At 57.1% G+C, this 20,841-nt stretch overlaps 1 protein-coding gene across 1 annotated transcript in view; it reads left to right on the plus strand.

Moving 5' to 3' along the window:
* PHACTR3 (phosphatase and actin regulator 3) overlaps nt 1-20,841 on the plus strand; it is a 114,279-nt gene that overhangs the window by 50,947 nt on the left and 42,491 nt on the right. Inside the window, exons 2-3 of the mRNA XM_087818647.1 lie at nt 13,006-13,167; nt 16,833-16,904. Coding sequence (XP_087674773.1) covers nt 13,006-13,167; nt 16,833-16,904 — 234 coding nt within the window. The remainder of the gene's footprint in view (nt 1-13,005; nt 13,168-16,832; nt 16,905-20,841) is intronic.

Here is a 20,841-nt window from a genome sequence, read left to right on the forward strand (position 1 = left end):
TGAGGGTCTTTTAAATCAATTAGATTTTAGCCCTTAGTGATGCCAGATGAATAAATTACTGATAGGCCCCCTTGGGCTATCGGCGGGCAGGAGGCACGCTGAGGCGAACCTATCTTCATTCGTATGTGTCGCTTATTTTAAAGGGAACTTTCTCCCTGCAGTGATTTCACTCTGCTGGATTGGGTGGAGTTTTAACTGGATTTTGTGCTCTTAGCCTGAAGGGAACCCTGCTCCCCAAGAAATGGTTGAATCAAACGTGTGCTCCCCAACTCAGCCTTGCTTTGGGTAATCTAAACAGACTTTGGGGGACTTTGCTCGAGTGTGTGTTTTGGTGGCTGGTTTCTCCCCCAGTGTCATCGTGGGTGTGACTGATGTTAGCATGTGCATCGTCACGTGTTCCAGTTAGGGACTCTGAGAGGCCTGGAGAATGTGACCTGACAGTGGTCACGGGCGGTGTGAAGTGGAGCCAGCTGTGGCCCCTGGCTTGGAGGCCCAGGCTCTCCCTGAGCTGTCGGTGAGACTGGAACCCCCTGGAAGCTGGTGGGGCTGTGTTTCTCCAAGTTCCTGCAGCCCCTGGCTCTCACAGGTGGCACCGCTGCGCAGAGGAAAGGTCTGCGCTGGGTGGTCTTCTCTAGTTAGAAGGGGCACCCCCACCCTATTACCCTTCAAGGGTACCATGTTGAAGACCAACAGCTTCCATTGGGAGGCCAAACACATCGGGCCAAGGTCACTGTTTCTTTGGGTGAGCCTCGCACCAAGGGGTCCACATCACAGCAAGGGCCTGCCGACTCCTTGAAGCCCATATGTGGCTTCCATGTCTATGCCGATATGCATGAAAACGCCCATGAAGCATCCAGGGGCTCACACAGACGGAAACAGATGGCGGCCATGGCCCCTTAAGTGTCTTAAGTCCTGTCCCCTGTGCTCACTGGGGTGGGGTCACCCCTGGAGCGTCATCCTGTAGTGCTGTCTCCTGCCCGACCCTCCAAGGACACAGCTGATGCATCTGCTGAGCACAGTGTCGTGCTCCGGTCCCCGCTCTGCTCCTGTGTCCGTGCAGGTCTTCCTCGCTCAGCCGGAGCCCTCCTGCCGGAGCCCCTTCCGACGGGAGCCTGAGCCGCACACGCTTCCCTGTGTCTCCTTTAATCTCAGGACACTGGCTCTTCTGAATATTTTCGCTGTGTATTTCTTTCCAGATCTTTGAAGGGGATTGTGTCTCTTCTAAGCATCTCACGAATCTTGACATAGGGGCCACTCCTCCTAAAAGCACCTCACTCAGGCCTTGCAGAGCCCATCAGAAGCCCCTGATTGTTTTCATTTGTCTTTGGTGCTTTGCTTTTGGAAGGGAGTACCCATCCCGGGGAAAGTCAAACACTGGATCAAAGCTTTTGACTTTTTGTGATTCCCTTGAAAATCACCGTGCAGCTTTGCGCAGCATCTCCGTTGTGTCTCCACCATTCAATGAGTATCTACTGAGAGGCTGACTGTGTGCTGGAGGTGGCGGTGCAGGAAGGCCAGCCAAGGAGCCTAGAGAGACGGTGGAGAAGCTGACGGGCAGCTGTGCTGGTTAAGCTGCGCCGCGTGCCAGACACCTAGTGAGCCTCCCGTATGCTCGCAGGTGTTTGATTATGACGGACCATTCGCGGTCGGTGCCCGTGTCACCCCGTTTCATAGGTGCCAGGAAGCCCAGGCTCGGAGAGGCTAGTGGCTGGCCCACGCTTTGGCAGGGAGTGGGAGCTGGCCGCCCACCCCGTCCCCTCTGGCTCGTGGCACCTGAGCTGGGCCATGCCCCCCACAGCTGCTCCGTCGGGAGGTCCTTGCTAAGGACTGAGCGGGCGAGATTCTACCTCGGTTGGTGGGGGTGGGTGGGCAAGACACCCCTGCCTCCCAGCCTCGGGGACTCATTCGGGCAGCAAGTGCGGGGAGCCCGGCCCTTGGAGGCTCCAGGTGGGCTCCCCGCCAGCCCAGTGTTTGAGGGCGGCTCCGGTTCCCCACGTCCTCGCCCGCACTTGTGGTTTCCCCGACCATCTGACACACTTGGTCACACTCGCCCTGAGCAGTTGCATGTTGAGTCACAGGATAGGTGCCCCAGAGAGTTCCCACCACACTTTCTGTCCCCACGAGAAGGGGCACCACAGAGGCTGGATGCCTCCAGGAGCAGCGACCCCTCCTGCTCTCTGCCACACTCATTGCTGACACTCTGGGCATAACGTCATTTACTTAATGGACCAGGGGAGAAACTATTGCTGAGGCCAGACCCAAGCAGTCCCCACGGGCTCACTTTCGACAGTGCATTTAACCCACCACAGGGTTTGCCTCGTGGGATGGGAATTGTGACCAAGGACCTTCAGCATTTTATGTTTATAAAGGGAGCTGGGGAGGAGTGACTTCTAAGAGGCATTTTGGTGGGAAGACGGGGATCATTTGGGGGCCCAAGGTGTCTGCAGTTTGCAAGAAGCAGCTGGACAAGGCGTGCACTTTGTAATGCCCTGGGCTGGGCACCCTTGGGCGAGTGAGCCGTGGAGACCTATAGGAACCTCTTTGCCTGGTAAGATTTGAAGCCCAGTATCCACAGGGACCCCCACCCAGTGCTGTGTGACCCTGGGCCAGTCACGTCACCTTTCTGGACTACACTCGTTTCTCTAGCACGTGGGTCCTGACGGAAATGCAGCCGAGGTGAATGGGCAGTGCAGGCCTTCGGAGGAAGGTGTGAATGAGCCCTTCCAGGAGGGTTTGCACTTTGGGCTTTCCTCAGTGAGAAGTGCTCGGCCCAGCTCATTCTTCTCGCCTGAGGTTGAGTCACCTCTTGTAACAAAGTGTGTCTGGCCCCCATCATGTGCTCGCATGCAGCTCTCTCCCTGTCCCCAAATCGCTTACCTGGCTGCCATGGTGCACCTGTGCATTCAATGCATCGACTGATGGCAGCGAGCCCAGGTAGGCCGTGCGCTCAGTGAGCTCAGGCACCTCGTCTAGTTTTGCTCGCCGATGTCACCCCAGCGCAGAGCAGAGGCTTGTCTTAGTTTGGGTTTTTGCAAGGTGACCCTGGCCTAAGGGTTAGAGGACAAGTAACTCATAAGTGCTCCCAGGAGAAACTAGTGACAGATCAGGAAAGCTGCACAGGGAAGGGGCAGTGGCCAAGGGGAGATGTGCAGGGGCAGCTACAACTGGTACACAGGGGACTCCGAGTGTGAGCAGCTCCTCAGAGTTTGTCCCACAGGGAGGCAAGGGGACTGGCTTGGCTTGTGTGATGTTGTTCATTGGCTCCGGCCAGCCTTCTGTGCCTGCTATGGGTCAGCACAAGTCTCCAGTTCTACCCGGGCCTCCCGGACGCACCTCAGTGAGCAGGCTTCACCTCCTTAAGAATTTGCACAATTTCTGATGTGCTCCAACACAGGGACAGTGTTTAATCACCAGCTACAGTCCATGTGGCGGTCGTGGGAGCCCCGTTTACAATCCCCACAGCCAGAATGCTGTGAAATGCACCCCCTTACCAAATTTCTAACTCAAGCTGATTTCAAAGTTTGCACACTGCATGAGGCTTTGTTCTTCTGGCTCGTTCAAATCTGTGTGAATCTCGGTTCTGGCGTATGTGCGGGTAATCTGTGGTGTCCTGACCAGCTTCTCCTGGACCCCAGGGTCCCAGTTCTGCAAAGGGCTGGGCCAGCACGTGTGAGGGAAGAGGCCAAGCCTGGGAGCTGCTGGAGGAGCTGGCACCAGCAGCAGGGGAGGGCTTGGGAAGGTCCTGAGCAGACAGGCTCCATCTGCAGGAGCAGGTTCCCCGGACCAGCCACTCTCACTGGCTGTGACTGTTCCAGGAAAGCGTGCACTGTGGACTTCCTGGCTTGTTGGGCTATGTCCATCTCACCCTTCGCTTCCATGACAATCACAGCGGAGCCAGGGCTGGAACAGGGCCTGTGGTGACGCAGGTGGCCGCGATGACAACAGAAGCTCAGACACCTGCAGGCATTCGAGCCCAGTGCCCTCTGCTCTGTGGCGGAAGCTCTCCACGAGCAGCCGCAAATCCACTGCTCGGGTGCAGGAACCCGCAGAGCCAGGCTACAGTGTAGCGTGGCAGGAAGACTCATCCATTTCACAAAGGAACCTGATGTAGTAAATCCTGAGATGTGCCTGTTTCTGGTAGGATCATCAGTCCCTGATGTGCCTGGACTAGCTCCCCATGCTTAGGGGCTATGAATGTGAGCACAGGAGAATCTGCAGCACTTTCCTTCAGGTTCTCAAATGCTTGCTGAGCCCTTGCTGGGCCTCCCTGGATTCTGTTTTAGAGCCTAGGGAGCAAGTGACATGGGATACACTTGGTCTCTGCTTTCAAGGTCAAATAGCCAAGATGGACATTAAACTAATGAACACACAAATCAATAGCTAACTATAAATTGCACCAAAGACTATGGTGGAAAAAGTAACAGGAACCTAACAGATGGGTATGGAGGATGGGACCACAAGGGATGAATAAGAGTTCATCAAGGAAAAGTGTTGCCTCCAGAGTGATTGGCATGGAAGGCAGCTCTGTGATAGGAGAAGTCTTGATGAGTCGGAAGCAGAAAAGAAACAGATACAATCTGAGCATAGGGGAAGGAGCATGGCATGAGATAAGCTTCAGAAAGCAGAGGTCAGGACTCTGGGGTCACAGTTGGGGTTTTGTGTTTCATCCTAAAAGTCACTGTGACATTAAGTGTGGAAGTGGTGCCAGGCTCTGTTTGCTTAGTGGGGCAGGGTTAGCAGGTGCGGGGAAACCAAGGAGGTGCCCGCAGAGTTGGGTGGGGAGAGCGATGCTGGCCTGGGCCCCCGGGCTGATGTGGGGCTGGAAAGGGATCAGGATCAGAAACCATTCCTTGTTTCCCTCTCACTTCTTAGTGGGTCACTGGGACCTTTGCCCTGAAGACATTTCCAAAGGGACCACTTAAGGCAGGGGAGTTGGCAAACTAGGGCCCATGGACCAAATCTGCCTGCCACTGGTTTTTGTAAAAATGTATTAAAGTGTAGTGCTGCCTGCTAACTTACACGCCATCTGCGGCTGCGTTCACACTGCAGCAGCCGAGCTGGGGCCTTGTGACAGATCCGTGTGGCCTGCGAGCTGAGCTATTTACTCTCTGGCCCTTCCCAGAAAACATGTGCCTATTTCTGACATCAGCTCCTGAGTATGGGCCACTTTTTCAAAATACAAATCTGCTGGCTCAGACCCCTCCCAGCCTTTAAAATGTGTTTAATTCCTCTGAAAAATGCCAAAGTATGCATATTTCTAAAAAATTAGCACTTGTCTGTTCTAAATCTTTGACTGACGTGCTAGGGAAACCTCATTGCACACTGAGCTTTGGAATAAAACCTGGGGTTGGACTTGGGCGTTGACGATGGTGGGCAATATTATTTGCCTAAACTGACATGACTTGCTGCTCATCTGCTCCCTGAAACACTCATTTTTTCTCCTCTGTTAAATAGGGGCTTTAGGCGCATCTCTCTCAGAACAGCGTTTAGCCCTGGCTGGTGGGCTCAGTGGTCAGAGCATTGGGCGGGGACCAGAGGGTCGCAGGTTCGATCCCGGTCAAGGGCACATACCTGAGCTGTGGATTCGCTCCCCATCCCAGGTCGGGGCATGTGCGGGAGGCAGCCAGTCAATGTGTCTCTCACATTGATGTTTCTCTCTCTCTCTCCCTCCTTCCCTTCCTTCCACTCTCTTTGAAAAGCAATGGAAAAAATATATTCTCAAGTGAGGATTAAGAAAAAAATCCCCAAATACCCCAGCTTTTAGTCTTTGCAAAGTCATGGGCATCTTGCAAAAGCATTTGTATAAGAATTTGTGTACAAATACCTGGCGTCCCTCTAGGCCATAGCGACGAAGGATCTGGACAAGCCAGGATGGGGCCGCTTTCCCAGGCCTCCCCTCCCCCCGGCCCGCCCTCGTCATGCTGAACCTCCTGGGCCCGAGCTCCCTGCACCGTGCTCCGGAGCTGCCTGCTTTACAGGGCGGAGCTGGTTTCACTTGGAGAGCCGGCCATATGTCTGGCAGGCACCCGGGCCTGTTGGCAGAATTACGGGGTTGATACTAAACAGATGGACCTTCTGCTGAGACGCTCTGTTTTTTCCACCATACATGTGAGGGAGAAGGAGCCACTTTAGCAATGTCTTGATTTTCCCACTGGTGTCAGAGGCACAAATGACACCCATTTATCTGGTCCCGATGTCTGCGTCCTTGCTGTGTGGGGGCCTCAGGTGGCTGGGAGAAGCTTAGAGACTTGGGAAATTTGGGAGCCCAACCTCTGCTAAGATATTAGAGAAGCCTATTATCTTTGGAACACAGATATTGGGGAGGAGACTTCTCCACTTCAAAAATACAGGGTCATTAATACTACTTAGCAGGAGCCCATCCGGGCTGCTTCACCTCAGGTTTACCGTTCCAACTCCATTTGACAGCTTTTGTGCGGTTACTGCTGTCTGGACCATCTGTTTAGGAAAAGCTGGCTCAGTGGCTGAATAGGAGTGCTTACTGCAGGACTTCTCAGAGCCTTGACTACGACACTGTGTGGTGGGACTCTTCGGGGAAGGCTTTGAGTGTGGACAGTGTTTTCCATCCACAAAGCATCTCCCCATGCTAGGGTCCTATGGAACATGCTTTGGGAAATGCTGGTACCAGGCCCAGATGGTGAACTTTAGATCTGAGAGCCTGGATGCCAGTGCCAGACCTGCCACTTAAGCTGTGTGACTTTGCACGTGGGCTCCTGCTTAGTCTTACTCCACCGTGAAATGGAGCTGAAAAGGTCGTCCCTGCCTCCTAGGGTTGTTTGCTTGAACTCTCTGAAGAATTCAGGGGCCTCCCCTGGGCCTCCCCTGGGCCTTCCCTGGGCAGGATTGGACCCCCCATATTCTGGGGGCTCGTTATTCATCAAGCTTAGCCAGGCTCTTGTGTTTCTTAGTTCCTTGACTAATGAGCAGGGGAGGAGAGGGAGGTGCCATCTGTGTCAGGGGATGCTTAGGTGGCAGCTGGGATTGGTGACGGCCAGCGAGAGGCCTGGCTTAGGGATTGCGATTATTCCACTGTTGAGGGGCACAGCGGTGACCCCAGGTGGTGGTTGATAACCATGGACCTGTGTTTCGATTTTGTTTCCGTTTTTGTATCTCAGGGTGAGTCATTCATTCATTTATTCATTCACTCACTCCTTCATTCCTTCACTCCACCTGCCAGGCGCTGTGCTGGGTGCCAAAGGCGGAGGGAGAGGGAGAGGTGCTGTCCAGATCCCTGGGTGGTCCTCGGTGCTGGGGCCCGCAGCCCTGTTTCTCACACGGGGCCATCGTGGATCCTGGGCTCTGATGGATACGCTGTCTGCTGTAGGAAACAGCCTGCAGGGGTTCTGGCAACACAGCCGCGGCCCTGAGTTCTTCCGTCTAAATAAATTCGCCCTTCTCCTGGCCTCCCTCCCTGCCCGCGCACCCCAGCCACCAGCCCCTTCCTCCAGCCGGGCGAGCAGTGGCTATGTGCTCCCTCCTCCCTGGATGGTGCTCACCTGTGGCCCTAGTTCTGTTCCTATCGATCAGTGCTCCCGATGTTTCCCACGCTTTGGTTGTTACTCAAGAATTTTCCAGGAGTTAAGGGCAGACCAGGAACGTGCATCTAGGAGACTTCGAATGCATTTTGAAAATTCAGTGTGGGAGGGTCAGACCCATCCTGGCGCCGGGCCGATTAGAACACCCAGCACTTTCTTTGTAGACAGCCATCAAGCCACGTGTCTTGCAGCCTGGGCACAAGCCACTGATCTTTTGGCCCCTAAATGCCATGACTTTACTGTGTATGTTGCTTTAGTGACTTCTGCCCCAGCCCTGTCTCTCCTGCCTCATCCTGTCTCCCTGATGACACCATCAGTTGCACGTGCTCTAACGAGGAGCTAGGATGAGGGCTTTGGGGGCAGACGTCCTGACTGCCAAGCCCACTCTGTCACATTAGCCACGAGGCCTGAGAATTATTTCACTGCTCTTTGCCTCCAGTTTTGTCCTTGAAATGTGGGCGATGAACATAGTGACCTGCTGTCTAGGGTCTGGATGGGAATGGGATGAGCTCATCCATGTGAGGTGCTCAGGACAGAGCTTGTCACACAGCATCTGTTCATTATGGTGACAACGAAACAGAGCGTGGTTTTGTTGGTTCTTTTATGTGCGCTCATGCCTCACGTTGATTTCTTGCCCTGCTCCGAGGGCTCTACCTCAGTGACATCCCTGGATCCCTCTTTTCTTTCTCTGCTGGCCCCACAGCCCTCACCTGCCTGTCTCCTCTCAGCGGGCTTCCCGCCTTTGGTCTTGTTCCCCCGCAGTCTGCCTATCACCCTGATATTCTGAGCAGTCTGCTGACAATGCTGATCTCACACCAGGTCCCCCAGTGATTCCTGCGCCCCCAGGGCTTCTGCCAGGGCCTCGCACAGCTCTTCTGGGCCGGGCCCCAGCCTCAGCTCCATCCCCTCCATTCCTGAAACCATGAGCTCCAGGCTGAGAGTCCTCAGATTCAAGTGCACAGAACGTGCCAGCAAATAGGACACAGAGGACAGCACAGCATTATTTCCCTCAGCGATCAATATGCATCTAATTAAAAGGCTCTCTTCCTACTGTGAGATTATGTTCTTCCTAGTTATAGGTGCTAGCTTTGTGTACGCATACTTATTTGTGTGTGTTGGTCATCAGGCAGCGTTATAGAAAGTTGGCATCTCAGTTTTATACGTGGAAATTTTACTGGGTGTGTGAACCTCAGACTGGGGCATCAGACCTCACTTCCCTGTGCTGTTCCCTGTTCCCCAAACACCTGTATTGTTGTGTTTTCATGGACTTGTACCGTTTACTCAGCCTGCAAGGCCCAATCCAAGCTATCCCCCCACCGACAGAAGCCTTCTCAGGGTCTTCAGAATTGCTTCTCGGAAATGCTTGCTCTGCAGTTGTGATCCTCTGTCTTGGTTCTTCCTGGTGATTCCTTGACCTCGTTTTCTCTGTGGTCACCGAGCTGACCCGAGCAGGGGTGTCCAGTGCCACTTCCTACTACCTCAGGCCTGGTACAGGCTCTGTTCTCAGAGGATGGTCACTAGGTGTTGCCAGGTGGATTCTTTCCGGCAGGGACAGACTCCAGAAGACACAGAGGCCGCGGGCTGTTCCACACCCCAGCGTCCTGTTTCCAGCACGCGTCACACTCAGAAGTCGTCTCGTCCTTTCCCTGTCCGCTTCCTTCCTGCTCCACGGGCGGGCGAGCCCCGCGCCGTGTAAGGCCGCCTGCGGGTCGAGCCGACTTGACTCAAACTCAGAGCAGCCCTGGCGCACAGCGGCTCAGCTGATGCTTGATGAAGGAGTTTGTGAGTGAATAAGTGAAAGCAGAAACCACGTTCCAACCTTATCCTTCACAGGCGGTGCCTGTGGTGCCTGGGGCCTCACCTCTCACCCCCAGCGAGGTAGGGCTTTCCTTCCCTTGTGTTTTTATGTCTTGTTTTGTTTTCTGATTTTTAATTCTCACCTGTGGATATGTTTATTGATTTTTTTAGAGAGAGAGGAAGGGAGAGAGAGAGAGATTAAAAAACATTGATGTGAAAGAAAAACATTGATCAGTTGCCTCCCTGAGTAGGGATTGAACCAGCAACCTAGGCATTTTCCCTGACCGGGATCGAACCCGCAGCCTTTTGGTGCATGTGATGATGCTCCAACCAGCTGAGCCAGGGCTCTTTCCATTGCGTTTAGGGCCCGGTGTCCTGGTGATGTGGAAAGAGAAGACAGGGATGGTCAGTAGACAGGAGGCAAGAAAGCAGAAATGCTTGGCATCGCTAAGGGGTGGACTTTGGACCCAGATGGTCGGGCCAGGTCCTGGCTCCAGCACCAGCAGCTCCGCACCCCAGATTCACAGGTGGAGCAGGTGTTTACTGGAGCACCTCCTGGGTGCCGGCATCAGGGTAGGTACCAGGGACACAGCGGTGGACAAGACAGCCTCGGCGCCTGTGGGAAAGACGGAAGACAACAGTAGGCCATCCACCCAGGTTGCTATCTGAGTGTGACCAGTGCTGGGAGGGAGGGGAGTGTTATGAATAAGGGAGGTGGCCCTGCTCTAGGCTCGGAGATTAGCCCGTGAGCTGTGAGCTCTGCCATTGGCATTCCTCGCTGCCTTGCTCTAGAACATGCTGGACTTGGGGTTTGCGGGGCCCTTCAGTGGGGAGGGGAGAGGTTCGGCTCTGGGGACAAGCACACTGACCACCCTGAGCCGAGAGGGGACTGGGAGGGGCCACAGCCTGGGCCTTCAGCTCTGGCCTGTCATGTCAGCAGGGTGCCGCCTGTCTGTCCGTCCGTCCTCTGGGCGCCTGGGGGCCCCGCCTGCCCTGTCGCTGTGTGTGGTACCTCTCGCGCACATGTGGGGAAACACTGTCTTTAATTATCTGCTAATGTCTCACAGGCAGCAGAGGTGTGGCATTGGGCGCGCTGTGTTATCAGGGGTGGAGGGGCCTGCTAGTGCGCGTGGAAGGGGCTCCTCCCAACTCCAGAGCCACTTGGCAGTTCACAGGCTGGAGACAGGGAAGTGGCTGGCACGCCCAGCCCTCCCTTCTCTGTGGACCCACATGTCCGGGTGCATGCATACACGCCCACACAGGCACACGCCCACCATACAGGTTCACACCTATGCACGTTCCCACACACCACTCTCCCACATTCACACCCACCCTTCCGTGCGTGGGAGCCACTCCATGCCCAGAAGGCCCACGCCCACCTCTTGCTCACTCAGACCCCCCACCCCCCCGTTGGTGACACATTTATGCTCTCTCTGCCCTCAGGGTGTGTATAAGGAATTCCTTCATTGAACAGCCCAGCCTCGCTCCTGAAGTTTCTGTTCTTGGGTTGAAGTCACAGTGTTCAGAGCCCTCACTGGCTGGGCCCTGGGACAGAGCCACCTGAGGGAAGTGGGGGGCAAGGGTGTTTCCTCCTTCAGGCCTCCGGAGATGCCCCTTGGGCTTGGGGGTTTTTGCTCCCCTGTGAGAGCAGGCCCCTGAGGAATCATTCACACTAAGCATGTTGCACATTTAGCACATGAACAAATCAGACCTTTGGAGCTGAAGGTCCCCCATTGCTCCCTGCTGAATTTGGAATCAAGTTCAAGCCCCTGCCTGCCTCCCCAGGCACATCCATGGCCCTCTCGGGCTGCATTTTACCTCCAAGACCTTGGCTTCACCCTTCCTGTATCTGGTGAACTGGACCAGGGTCTCAGCAGCGCAGGTAGCAAATGGGGTGGGATTTGTGGTCTGACCTGTAGTTTATTCTTTGTGCTGTTCCATTTTGCTTTGGCTGCCAGGAAGCTCAGAGCCACATGTATGCCCTCCGCGGGCACCCATGTGAGGTCTCTATCCCTGGATGCTGCGGCCTGTCCAGATCCCCTTCCTCCAGATTTCCTCAGATGTTCACCTTATCTTGTTGGGCATGTGTGCTTTTTATAACTGCCACCCATCCTTGGTGGAACCAGGCGAGGTATAAAGAAAGCAATGGCAATGCTCCGTCGTCCCCATGCTCATCTCTGTGGGTCTTGTCTTTATCATCACATGAGCCCCAAGGCTTGGGGAGACCTGGCCAGTTCTTTGCAAATGATGCCTCCAGGGCAGCCAGCTTTCCCGGAACAGGTGGCCCTGGCCGTTCCGCTCCATCTGGTGTCTGTGGGTGCAGGAAGGAAAGGCCAGGATATCAGGGAATAAACTGCCTCTGGGAAAAGGAGGGCCAGCTGCACCCTGCACACCTGGCGAGGAGCTGGGGCGAGGATAGCGGGAGGGACCCTGACTGGCATCCTTGAGTCGCCTTGGCTCAATCACTCCCTCACCTGCATGTCCCGGCTCCTACTGGGTGCTGGGCATCAGGGTTACAGTGGAAGACAAGCAGAGAACGTCATTGCCTTTGGTGTCTTACTGGTGGCAGAGCCTTGAGGGAGAAGTTCTGAAATAACACCCAGGTTCACCCTGGATAAAACAGCCTCCCCCCAGGGCTGCTCTGTGGACCAGCTGTGGCCGCAGGCCCCAAGCACCCAGTTCTTGCTCAATTAACAGAGAGAGAGAATGGACTCACCTGCTGGCCTGGCCGTCCTGGCTTGGTGTCCCACCATCGTCTCCAGTCTGGGTGATATATTTATGCAGTCACCCTAGAAGCAGCTGAGAGATCTGAAAGGGGTCTCTGGGGTCAGGCTGCTCGAGGCCACACCTTACCTCAGTGTCCCTCGCTCCATGACAGGTGTAACAACATGTCTACCCTATAGATTCACTGTGAGGGTAAATAACACCTGTCCCCTGAGGTGTTAGTCTGGGTCTGACAGTCACAGTCGATCACAGGTCCCTTCCCCTTTTACTGCAGGTGGACTCACTTCATCCAAGTGACACGGGGAGGTTAAATCCGAGATCCTGCAGGGGACTCAGGTCCTCATCACTGCCTCTGTCCCAGAAGGGCTTTGGGGCAACTTGGGCATTTTTTTCTGAGTCCTACCACAGTGACACAGTGACACTCTGGTCTCGGCTCTGCCCGTCGAAGGGGATCGGTGAGCTGACGGGGCACCACGCTGTTCCACAGGGTCCATATCTCACTGCTGTATTGTGTTTCATTTTCCATTTTGATCTTTCTTTAGAAAATAATGCACCCCCCTCCCATGCAGCCTGTGGTGAAGCCCACTCCCCCCTCTCTCCCACCTGCCCCCCCAGACTTTCCCTGAGACGCCAGCAGGTGCGTGTGGAGCCCCCTTCCGCCCAGCAGTGCCCAGAATTGGGTGAGGGCTTCCAGCCGGCTGTGGGAGGGTTGCAGGGGGCAGGGCCTCACCGAAGGGCAGTGTGGACACATGCTCACTCATGAGCCGGCACAGGCCGCCGTTGGGCGCTCCTGGTTGGACTGAGCCCCAGGGAGTCTCCATTGCTCCGAGGCCCTGCCAGAGCCCCAGGCCCTGGAGAACCACAGTGGCTCCTCGGGGAGTCGTGTAGGCTTGGTGATCACCTGAGCCCTCCCTTGGTTTTCGTCCTGCAGATGAGATGGACCCCACGCCCCCGGTGCGCTCCGAATATCTGGTCTCAGGGATTCGCACCCCGCCCGTGCGGAGGGACAGCCGACTGGCCACCCTGGGCAGGATCTTCAAGCCCTGGAAATGGAGGAAAAAGAAAAACGAAAAACTGAAGCAGACCACGTCCGGTGAGCACGGGGGCAGGGCTGGCGTCATTGTCCTGGGCTCTCTGTGGCTGTGTCTCCCCCGCACCACGCGGCGGGCAGGCTGTGCTCGGCGCCTCTGGCCACCAGGAGCTGCTCAGCCTCCTCCAGGTCGCCTCCCTCCACGGGCCTGTCCAGGTCACACCCGCCTGCCGGGACAGGTCAGCAGCATTATCCACCCACCGCCCAGGCCCTAAGGGGCACACAGTCACCCCGGACCTCATTAAAAAGGCAGGGCCAGCCTGCACCGAGCCCCTGGCTTGTCACAAGCTCTCCTGGCTGACCCCACGGGAGTGACAGGCACCCAGCCCTCCTGCGTGGAGCCCACTGTGACAGCACTAAGCCCCTGGGGTCCCTAAGCCCCCGGTGATTCGAGGGTCGGCTCTCAGCTCTTCCCGAAGAGGCCCTCCGCCCGGGCACCCCCTTCCCCATGCCCTGCCCTCGGGACCCACTCACCTCCAGCTGCTTCCTCACACGCTGCCAGCCCCGGCTCTGGGGGAACTCGGGTTGTGCCGGTGGCGCCCCTGCCCCTCCGGTTCACACTGGGAGCCGTGGCCTTTAGGCTGAACAGTGGGGGCGTGTGGCGACAGCAGCGACCTGGCCAGAATAGCGAACAGCCACAAAGCGGGCTTCTAGCCCACAGGCTGTTCAGAACCAGCCCTATGGCCAGAGCTGTCGCCGCCACCCTGCCCGTCCTCGCGACAGGACCCGGCTCAGAGACAGGGAGCCGCCCAAAGGGCCCGGCAGCCCGTGGGCCGGGAGCTGGGCCGTGACCCCGCAGCCCCGCTGGGCCCTGCTCCTGGGTGAGGGCATCCTGGGGGGGGCGGGGCCTTGACACGCAAACCCAGCGGGCCGGCGTCTCACCCCGCAGGCTCCTCCAGCCGCCTCAGCCCTGGCGGGAGACGGCGAGGGCCCGCTCCCGAGGAAGGAGCCCTGGGCCGGGGCCGCCCTGGTCAGTGCCTGGCTCAGGCTGCGGCCTCCGCGGCCCCAGGGCCCCATTTCCTTCCCAGGGCTCAGAGGCTGCAGAGACAAGGCGGGGGCTCTGACCAGCCGGCCCTGCTCTCACACTTTTTATGCGTTTTACATAATTATTATTATTTTTTTGTTTTTAATCCTCACCTGAGGATATTTTTTCCATTGATTTTTAGAGAGAGTAAGGGGGAGAGAGAGGGAGAGGGAGAGACGTTGGCTGGTCGCCTCCCGCACGCGCCCCCGCCGGGACTGAGGATGGAGCCTGCGGCCCGGTGGGTGCCCTTGGCTGGGAATCATCCTGAGACCCTTCAGCGCTTGGGCCAGTGCTCTGACCACTGAGCATACCGGCCCGCACTGCATAACTATTTTTTATCCACCCCCAAAGTGGACTAATTCTCCTTGTTCAGAACAAGAGCCGAACAGACACCGTCGTCTGGCAAATCCTGAGGCCTCCTGGCTCAGGTGCAATGTGACGGGCGGCCGGGCGCCGCCCACTGAGAGCTTTCCCCTGACTTCGGGCCACAGACCTGTGAGCCAGTGAGCCCATCATGGCCCGGCGGGGCCTCGGGGACTGCGCAGCTGCTGGGGAGGAAGGGCGGGTGGACCTTGCTTGGGTTGGATAACCTGCGAAGACCCACGTGAGGAGGTGACTGAGCTGAGACATAGTTGGCCCCCTTGAGAAAGGCAGGGAAAAGCATGGCAGTAGTAGGAACAGCCCATGCAAAGGCGCCGAGCTGGGGCAGACACATCTGTGCATCAGTGGGAGGCCTAGGGAGCCAAAGCAGGGCGACCTCTGTGACCTCAGGAGGGTGGAGCTGTGTGCTGTGAGGACTCCATGCCCGGGGCCCTCAGCCCTGCGGGGAGTGGCCTGTCAGGTGGGTCCCTACAGAGGCACCGAGGGGCTCCAGGTTAACCCTGCAGAACCACCACCTTTGAGCAGGGATCCCCCACCTGCAGGCCCTGTTCAGGCATTTAGGGATCCCAGGAACAGGATTCATTTTGTTTATTTCTTCTAAACCAGTCTTTCCTCCCAGTGTGGAATGTTATTTATTTCACCATATCAAATTCCTGATTTCGCAGACACGGTTGGTTCGGACGGGTGAAGTAAAAACAAAGGTGATTTAAAGAAAAAACACAAAGCCAACAGCCATTGGGGTGGGGTGAGGGTCGGGCCGCACCCTGGAAACAGCTCTCAGAGGTTTGAGAAGTGGAGTCTGAGCCCCTAGCTGCGCTGGGGGGCTTGGGCAGTGTCCCCTGACATGGGGACAGCAGACCCTCACAGCCGCATCTTTGGGCCATTGGGGAGACCACGAGTCAGAGCAGGTGACACCTGTATCCGAGCTGGCCCCTGTGAGAGTCACCAGTGCTGGTGGGTGACAGGGCCCCTGGCTCTCACACCTCCACCATGTTCTGCTTGTCTGTTTTTAGAGTGGACAGCACCTCCCACAGTCAGAGCTCAGTTTCCCAGTGTTGTCTGCTCAGACACCTGGAAAGGGGATCGGAGAGTGGACTACAGAGAGGAAATGATCTTCCTTTTCCCTAGACTATCTTCTCCCTGCTACCTCTGGGTTTCGCTGCTCATCCTCAGCTCTAGAGCAAACACCCCAGGGACGCCTTGCGCCCTCTGCCCCCAGGGCCTCTGGTTCTGGTGGGTGTTTGTCATCTGTCCTCCCCAACCCGTTGTCCTCAGGCAGAGGCCAGGCCGTCTTGCTCCTCTGTGCCCGGCATACAGCAGGTGCTCAGTCAATGCTTTACTAGTGAGAACCCATTGAGGAACCTCATTGTCTCTGCTGCTCCCTAAGAGGGCTGAGTTGGTTCCACTCCCCAGTAACCCCCCTGCCCCAGCACTTGCTCAGTACCTGGCACATAGTAAGTGCTCAGTAAAGAATTGTGACCAAATGAAATAATTTCATTGTCATCACCTGTTTGTCCACTGCTGCTGGACCTCAAGTTCCAACAGGTGGGCCTGCTCTGTTTGGCCCCCTGCAGCCTTGGGCAGAGTGCTTGCACGCACGGGCGCCCATAGGCCCTCTGTCGCCCAGGCTTAACAGCGGCTCTCTTTCCGCATCTTTTAAAGAGGCTCCAAGGATTATGTAGGTTTGTATTTGAAAATTGGGTTCAACTGTAGGCAAATAGTTTTCTGGACACTCAGAGAAAAGCAGGGAGAACATGGGGGTTGCTGAGTGCTGGGCTCCAGGGAGGGAGGCAGGAAGGATGAACTGAGCTTCGCGCTCTGGGGTCTGTGGTGGGGACCAGGACCTCTTCCCTCCCGGGGTGCCTGGTGAGGCCTTTGGAAGCATTAAGCTGGGGTGCACCCGGGAAGCTCAGGGGCAGCTGCACCGAGGCTGGGCTGTGGCTAGACAGTGGTCAGGGAGTGTTTAGCAACCTATAATCGGAACCGCAGTGAAGTGCCCCAGGGGGTTGGGCAGAGAGAGGCTGTTCCAGGGCTGGGTAATTAAGGAGCGTTGGCGAGGGCAGCAGTGGGCAGTGGCGGCAGCTGAGAGAAGGGCGTCATGCCAGGCACTGCTTCTCAGGTGTGATGCTTGGCAGCTTGGCCAGTGAGAAAGCTTGGGATTGCCAAACACAGGGATCAAGACCCCCTAACCCCACCTCACCTGGGCCTCCCTGGGCCTTCTGGGTGCCCCGCCCGACTCACCTGGCTGTTTGTGTTTCTGCAGCGCTGGAGAAGGCTGGCCGGCAGGGTCGGGAGGAGCTCATCAAGAAGGGGCTGCTCGAGATGGTGGAGCAGGGTAAGTGGGGACAGGGGAAGTGGGGGCCACTGGGCCCAGGAACACAGAACTGGTGTCTCTCCTGGGCCCAGGAAGCCCCTCAGGGCGGAATGGAAATTCCCAGCCATGGCCCATGGGCTCAGCCCCCGAGGGCTCTGAGAGTCCATCAGGGAGTTTGAGGCCACCTCCCTTGGCCACAGAGCTGAGAGGAGTCATCTTCCCCGGGAGTGCCTGCTTCCCGCTGACGGCGTAGGGGTTAAGCTCTTGTGTCCTCCTGGTTCCCTGAAGCGGTAGTGGTGGCTGTGCTGTTTTCATATTCACACTTTAATCCTGGGTCCGGGTGTTATTTTTACTGCCACCTACCACTGCTGCTACCTTTCATCAACCATCCCCTCGACCATATGCCAGTGCTGCGCTGGGGTTGGATCTGCCTTACCCCTTGGTCCTCACAGCATCCTTGGGCCGGCGCCCTTACCCCCTGTGTGCGGATAAGCAGTGAGGGGTCCGAAGGTAGCAGCCAGCGTCACGCAGCTGCAGGGCCCAGGTCCCTGGCCGTTCGGTCCCTGGTCTGGAGATCCTCATCATGGTGGTGTCTGCGTGGCCACCTTTCTGTGTGTCTGAGAAACAACGGTTGTTATGGATAGCACCATTAATTCATGAAATTCTTGAGTTCCTGCCTTCCTCTCGGTGATACTGGAAGGCCTCAGGCCCAGGACATGGGTCCTGGCCTGTCTGGTTCTAACACCCCTGGGCTTGGGGGGGGGTGTCACCAAGTCTCACTCTCCAGAGCTGGGTGGGCTCTCCTTCTGGCTGAGGAACCTGGCCTGGGGTGGGCAGGGGCACCTATCAAACTCCTGTCTCCCCCTCTCAGCCTTGAACCAGGAGGCATGTTTGTCGCTTGGCCCTGGTGTCAGGAGTCAGGGAGGGAACTCCTGAGTCCAGCTCTAAGATGCTGTGGCCCCAGCTGGGCCCTCAGCTCCCAGAGCCAGTGTGGTCTGGAGCCTTTGCCATTGTTTCTTCAGATTCAAAGACAGGTAATCTGAGGATGGTTTTCAGGGCAAGCCTGCGTGGGCAGCTACATGGCGCCATGGTCAGACTGCACGTGGAAGAACTGTTCTGACTTAGCTCTGCAGGGACATCATTGCTGGGAGAGAAACTGGGACTATTTTCATCTGGACGGGACAAAACAGCTGCAGACTTGGGGCATTTTGCATGTGTTGCCAACAAACCTTACTTTGGATCTTGGGGAAGGGAAAATAAAAACAGAATTAAGGCTGTTTATCCTCTGTTATAAAGAATGCGATCACTGGTGAGGGAAGACTGGACACGGACACGGACTGGCTCCTGGAAGAAGGAATGGGGGTGACAAAGGGAAAGGACTTCTGGAAGGCAGCTTGCCTCTCAGGGCCATGTCTTTCTTGACCAGTTTCATCAGATGGGCTTAGAACAAAGACCTAAGCGGGGGCAGACCATGGTGGCAGCCAAGGTGTCAGGGTGACCACCAGACCGTACTCCTGGCCTGTGTGTGTGGGATGTGTCCCCCTCCAGCCCGATTGAGGATCGATTGAGGATCAGATAGTAGATAGTTTAGGCCATGGGGCCATAGGGTCTCTGTCACTACTAATGACTGCATTGAAAGGCAAAAGCCAACAATAGGTGAGAGTGGGCGGGGCTGCCCCAGGACACACTTATTTGTGGACCTTGAATTTTGTGTAGCTCATGAACTGTTATATTTCTTACCCTTTTTTTATAAACCATGTCAAGAGGTAGAGTCTGCTCTTTGCTCTGCATGGAGGGGTGTGGGCTGGATTCTGCCCAGGGCGTAGGTAGGCAGCCGGTCTTCCCTCTGGTGAGTGACTATGGAGCAGGGGCCAGAGGTGCCGGACACCGGCCTCTCCTCTGGAGCTGGAGCTGCGTTGTCACTGATCCCGCAGCATATACGGGGGAGCACCTGCCTGTGCAGCCTCGTGCTTCTGCTGGGGGCACAGGTGCGCCCAGTACCCTCCTCCCAGGGCGCAGAGCGGGGGAAGGAACCACGGGTGGGTCACATGGCCCAGGTGTCCGGAATCGGGGCGGGAGCGTGAGTGCAGCTTGTGAATGCTCTGGGCGTCAAGACCACAGCTGAGGTGCGTGTGGGGAAGGACGGGCATGTGGCACCCGAAGAACGTGCCGCGTGCGCCTGACCTGGCGGCTCTGTTTGCTGCACGTGAGGGTCACCTGGCAGCTCTGACCCGAAGTGCTGCGGGCGTGGCTGCCTGCTTTATAAGCCTCCCCAGCCGCGCCCAGCTCTGTGAGCCCAGGCGCAGAAGTGGGGAGACCCAGGAAGCAGAGCGAGTCTTCCCCCCAGAGGAGCGGGGCCCTGTGGTAGGAAGATGTGGGGAACCCCAGGGAGGGATCTAGGGAAAGTGGGTGGGGTGCAGTGAGATTAGACATGGGGAGAGGAAAGGCGGTCTGGGTCCAATAGAAAATTGCCTCTTCTCTGCCCCTTCTCTCCAGTATGGACAGTCAAGACAATTAGTCCCCAGGAAGTGGCTGGGTGATAGGCACCCCCGGCCTCGGTGCGAGCCCAGGGCAGCCGTGGGCAGGCGGGCGAGTGGGCCTGCAGTGTGTCTGCCCAGGGCATCCCTGGAGGGCACGTTAGAAGCCAGCCCGGGCGTTGCTTCAGGGAAGGGACCTGGCGGTCAGGCAGAGGAGTGGAGGGTTGCGGCCTCAGCCAACTGGTGCTGCCTGAGTTCTCGCTGTCTCACCTCGTGGGCCCGCGGCAGTCACGGCCTGTGGACAGGTACAGCAGCAGGTGCCTGCGGCTGACACCGCCTGCTCAGAAAATGCCTTTTCTCACTGGGGGCTTAGTCCAGCTCCAGGTCAGGCCCTTGTATCCCCAACTCCTGCTGGTGTTGGTGGGATTCTGTGGCATCTCCTGAGCCCAGAAGGGTGGGAGGTGAGCACTGAGGCTCCCGAGTGGGGACCCCAAGTGGGAATGCAGCGTCATCTCCTCCTCAGGCCTCTGGCCGGTGCAACTGCGGCGTGAGCCCCCCTCCCCAGGAGGCAGCTGCAGTTTCCTGGGTTTGGGTTGAGGGATCTCCCTCAGCAGCCAGCACCTGCTCCCAACCAGGCTAGAGTCCCTGCAGCTAGGAGCGCCCCCCTGCGGCTGCTGCCCTGTCGCTATGACGCCACACAGGGTGGGTGCCTGGGACTGAGTGGGTGACGGTGGCTGAGGGGCCCAGAGAAGTCCCTACGGACTCGTGCCACGGACCCTCCAGAGCTGCCTGGGGTCTCTAGCAGCCCCAGGACCTCGTGGCTGAGCCTCGATGGCCAGGAGGGAGGCCCTCTGCCCTGTACACATACGTGCACACACAGTGCACACACAGGTGTGAGTCACCCTGGACTCTGTCTACACAGCAGCCACCAGCACGACTGGGAGCTGACCCTGGAGACGTGTTTTTGTGATACTGTCCACACTGCGTTTATGTCCCCCTCTGACCCCTCTGCTCTGGCTCCGGGATGTCAGGTGATCTGCTGGCACCAGGCAGGGCCCCTTGTGTGGTTGTGGGATTCATGAGATGGGACTGAGTCTGCGCGGGGAGGGGGATGTGACCATTTTCTCTCCACTTTCACTGCTGTGGCCGTTCTGCTCTGACACGTGACCAGCGAGGGCTGGCCCCACCCAAATGCCGTGGTGAGGACGGTAGCCCACAGGTGTCTCCATGCCTGACGCTGCGTGTTCCTGGGTGCCTGTCCCCCATCTTCCCGTTTGTGCCCACGTCGCATTTTCTTAAATAACCTAAGGAGGTTCGTGCTCCACCCTTGGCTGTGAGAGAGCTGTCACCCGGCGGCTGTGCTCAGTGACCCGGGAGAGAAGGGGCTTTCCTCGAGACGTGGGCAGTGACGCCCGGTCTGTGTGGTTTCTGTGCAGCCGGAATGCCAGGGGCAGTGTGTGCGTGTGCGTGCACATGTGTGC

This window comes from Miniopterus natalensis, chromosome 7 (genome assembly GCF_054644295.1).
Source record: "Miniopterus natalensis isolate mMinNat1 chromosome 7, mMinNat1.hap1, whole genome shotgun sequence".
Lineage (NCBI taxonomy): Eukaryota > Metazoa > Chordata > Mammalia > Chiroptera > Miniopteridae > Miniopterus > Miniopterus natalensis.